We start from the raw sequence: 3,838 nt of genomic DNA, 5'->3' as shown, positions 1-3,838 counted from the left end.
ATAACAAATTGACATAATTTTATCAAAAAATTACATAATATTTATCACAAAACTATATAACATATATCACAAAAATACATAATATACATCACAAAAATACATAAAATGGTGCAAAGATTTTCCCTCCAAATGTTCATCAAATTAAGGGAGAAACATTTTTTGTATCAAAATTGAGAATTTATCAAATTAAAATTTGATAAAAATTTAAAAAGATAGAGTATTAGAGATAGAATTTTTTTTTTCCCATCAAATTTTGACAAAAGGATAAATTGGGGACAAACCTGGAATTGAATTGCATTGAATTGGCATTCAACTCTGAGATTCGTTTTCAGCTTCAGTGACCCTTTGATTTGCCACCTTCTCATCGAAATATTCATGAAGATTACAGATTTGGTAATTTCCAATGTTTTCGAACTGGGACCAGATTGATACATGAGGTATACGCTCAATGATCTAGTAGTCTTTGCCTTGATTGGGTTGCATTCTAATAGGCAAGAAGATGTCGCAACTTACTGAGCCTACTAATATCAAATGGGAGCTCTCTTACAAGGGAATCTTCCAGATCCAAAGTCTCTAGGTTGTGTAACTTACCTATGGACTTTGGAATTATTTTCACTTCTGTACTCCCTATGCTTAGGTATCTCAAAAAAAAATAGATTTCCCACTTCTTTATGAAGTTGATCCAAAGGAGTATACTGATGATCCAACACTTTCAAAAGCTTGAAATTTGCAGCTAGTGTACCCAATAAGGGCTTCTTTGGCTGCTCTCCCTCTTGAAAAAGAAAAATAGAGTGAACTGGGGATTTACCAATGCTTTCCATAACCTTATCCATGTTGCAATAACGCGTATGCATAGATAGCCGGCGAGTTGTGTCATTGAAACTTGAATTCTCTTCCAAAATTTGACAAAAACGGAACTCCTCAAACATGGAGAGAATAATCTCACACATTACATCATGTACCCGACACTCTCTAACTCTTCTGTCAGATTTTGTTGTTGACACTAGAACTAAGCGTCTATGGATCAGGGCATTCAAGTATTCTTCTGCAACTTCTTCCATTGTTTTCCCCTTCTTCTCTTCAACGAAACCCTCAGCTATCCATAGCCGAATTAGTCTTCCACATTGGATAGAGTAGTCCTCTGGTATTATGCCAAAGTACGAGAAACATGACTTGAGGTGGTGAGGCAGATCATTATAACTAAATAACAAAATTTTTCTGATGCTTTTAAGATTAGGATTCCTTTCTAACTCAAGGCCCATGCTACCATAGAATTTCTGCCATTTGGATGTAGCCTTGTTTTTGGTGGACAAGAGGCCACCTAGAGCCACAAGTGCAAGAGGCAATCCTTCACATTTTCTTACAATTTCATGTGATATTTTCTCCAACTCAAGGGGACAATGACCCCCAAAGTCCAATTGGAAGGCTTTCTTGCAAAAGAGTTCCCAAGCTTTCTCTTCAGATAGGGCTCCAAGCTCGTGGACCTGATCCCCTGAAGTTTCTTTGCAAAATGCAACAACGTCTTCACTGCGTGTGGTGATGATTACCCTACCGCCTTTGCTATTTTTGGGTAAAGCATGTCTTATGAATCCCCAAAAGTCAATTTGCCATACATCATCAAACACAATGACGTACCTCTTTTCGTATAAATATCCTCTTAGCTTGGCAATGAGTGAATCAATTCCCTCATCAGGTAGAACATTGTTTCTTGATAGCTGCTTTATCATTGTTTTGAGGAGCTCCTCTGACTTGTATGATTGAGACACAATGATCTCACTTCTTGGCTGTCATAAACTTGCTTGGCAAGAGTGATCTTGTCAATTCCACCCATGCCAACCATAGAGATCACAGCTCGTTGTGATTAATTTTGGTCAACCAATCTGCTTATCAGTTCATATTTGGGTGATTCAATGCCAACGACTTCATCATCCCCTATGAAAAGGGAAGCCAGTCGAGGGTCACGCCACAAGTTGTCCTTCCTCCTGCTGCTGCTGCTATGTTTTAAGGAAGTAGTAGTACTAAATCTATATCGACCAGCTCCTTCCTAGATCTCACTGATTGTAGTCTTGACGTCTTGGATTTGAGAAGCTATCTCATGTCTTGACTTCAGCTTAGTGATCGTTCGAGTGACTTTACGCAAGCAACTGAATCGTGGAGATTGTTTTGGAGAAATCAAGAGAATGTGTTCATCGATAACGTCTTGTATCCGATAAACAACTTGCCTTACTTGTTTCACCCATATTTTCACACCTTCATCTCCAGTTTCTGCTCTTGATTCTGCATTTTTTAAGAAAGACTGTATATGCTCCAATTTAGCTTTGATAACAATTTGCTTGCTGACACCCCTTAACAACTCTACTTCTCCGGCTAACAATGGTCCCAAATATTGAATGACAGAGCTCATTGCTGTTTCTGCCATTACTTATCCCTGCACTGAACACGCCATCACGATTAGTTCCAATTATGCGTAGTGTGTGATTGTGTCCACATAGAAAGGAAATTAGATGGATTCTGGGTCCTCTAAAGTAAATGGTGAAGTCATTTATAAAGTAAAAAAATTGATTGGTCAACATTTTTATCGCCATTGATGTAGACACAACTATGATCAATGATAACATGTATATATATATATTGGTGTAAATGAGATACAAGCAAAAGAATATGCTAATCATATCCTTTTGCAGCATGTTCTCCTTCTTCACATGATGGTTTGATTCAGGTTTTGATGATTTTATGAAGCAAATTTAGGAATCATTATTTTTTTGTGACAATGGTCGTTATGGCTGACAAGGAACAAGATTGTTTTCAAGGATCATAAGGTTTATTGGGCAAGGTTTTGGAGCTGATCAAAGTAAGGATAGCTTTGTGGGTGAAATCTAAAATCAGGAGTGATTGTTTTTCCATCGACAATTTCTTGTGTGACTTTGAAGTAGTGCAAACTGTTAAATTGAAGGATTTTAGAAGCATGGATTAACCATTTGCTTGGATTGCATTCATGAGCAATTCGAAGGATATTCCAAGGTCTTTTGGTGCAGTACAAGCTCTGTGTCAACAGTACAATATAGGGAAGAGAACACTCCTGTTTTACCTTCGCATTCAACATATGTGGTGAAGAGCGTACAACAGAGATATACTAAGAAGAGGAAAAAGAAATCACAGAAGTGCTAAAACAATCACTCCTGAGATGGTTTATCACAGGTACGCAAAGGGGCTTCATTAAGGGCCGTTGTCATTGCTGCTGCTTTATCTGTTGCCATAGAAGGCATTCTTAATCGCAACAAGATTCTGCTAAATGAAGCTGAGATGGTTTGGAAAATTGGAAAGTTATTGGGAATCTGGGATTAAGCTATGTAGGAGAGGACAATGAAATTGTGAGTCCAATCCAAGTATATGAGCAGTTCATTTGTTCTTGCCTAAGATTAAAAGGGGTTTGTGATTCTATCAGTGAAGCTATTATCATGGAATGTCAGAAGTCAAGTGAAGAGGGAGAAGAAAACAATGGTGAGACTTAAGTGGTGGTGGTTGAAAGCGATTTCTTGCTACCATCTATGAGACTAAGATGGAACATTTCAATAAAGATAGTGGTAGAGCTACTTGAGGAAGATGAGATGTACATTTTGAAGCTGGAAAATCAATTGGATTATGAAGAGGGTTTAGTATGTTACTCTACTTTTTGGGGTGTTTGAAAGCTGGTCTTTTTTTGCAAATTGGGTGTTTAGAGGTTTTAGTATTGATTTGGATTGGCAGTTTTAATTGCTTTGAATTAGAAGTTCAGTTTTTTTATGTAGGAGTTTCGGAGGCATCTTGCCATTTTTTTAGTGTTTTTATGGCCTTTGGA

The 3,838-nt window shown here is 37.5% G+C and overlaps 1 protein-coding gene across 1 annotated transcript; it reads right to left on the bottom strand.

The window, feature by feature from the left end:
* Window positions 1-587: 587 nt before the first annotated feature.
* On the bottom strand, window positions 588-1,727 carry LOC145793675 (disease resistance protein RPM1-like). Its single transcript, XM_082876539.1, has one exon. The coding sequence runs from the start codon at window positions 1,725-1,727 to the stop codon at window positions 588-590; it is 1,140 nt and encodes a 379-aa protein (XP_082732665.1).
* Between the last annotated feature and the right edge of the window lie 2,111 nt (window positions 1,728-3,838).

This window comes from Camellia sinensis, chromosome 6 (genome assembly GCF_055761805.1).
Source record: "Camellia sinensis isolate YWXY chromosome 6, ASM5576180v1, whole genome shotgun sequence".
In the NCBI taxonomy this organism is placed as follows: domain Eukaryota; kingdom Viridiplantae; phylum Streptophyta; class Magnoliopsida; order Ericales; family Theaceae; genus Camellia; species Camellia sinensis.
This window is presented reverse-complemented; position numbering and strand designations above follow the sequence as displayed.

Bases quoted from the DNA above. Each gene is read 5' to 3' on its own strand.
- LOC145793675 (XM_082876539.1), bottom strand. From the start codon at position 1,727: ATGATAAAGCAGCTATCAAGAAACAATGTTCTACCTGATGAGGGAATT.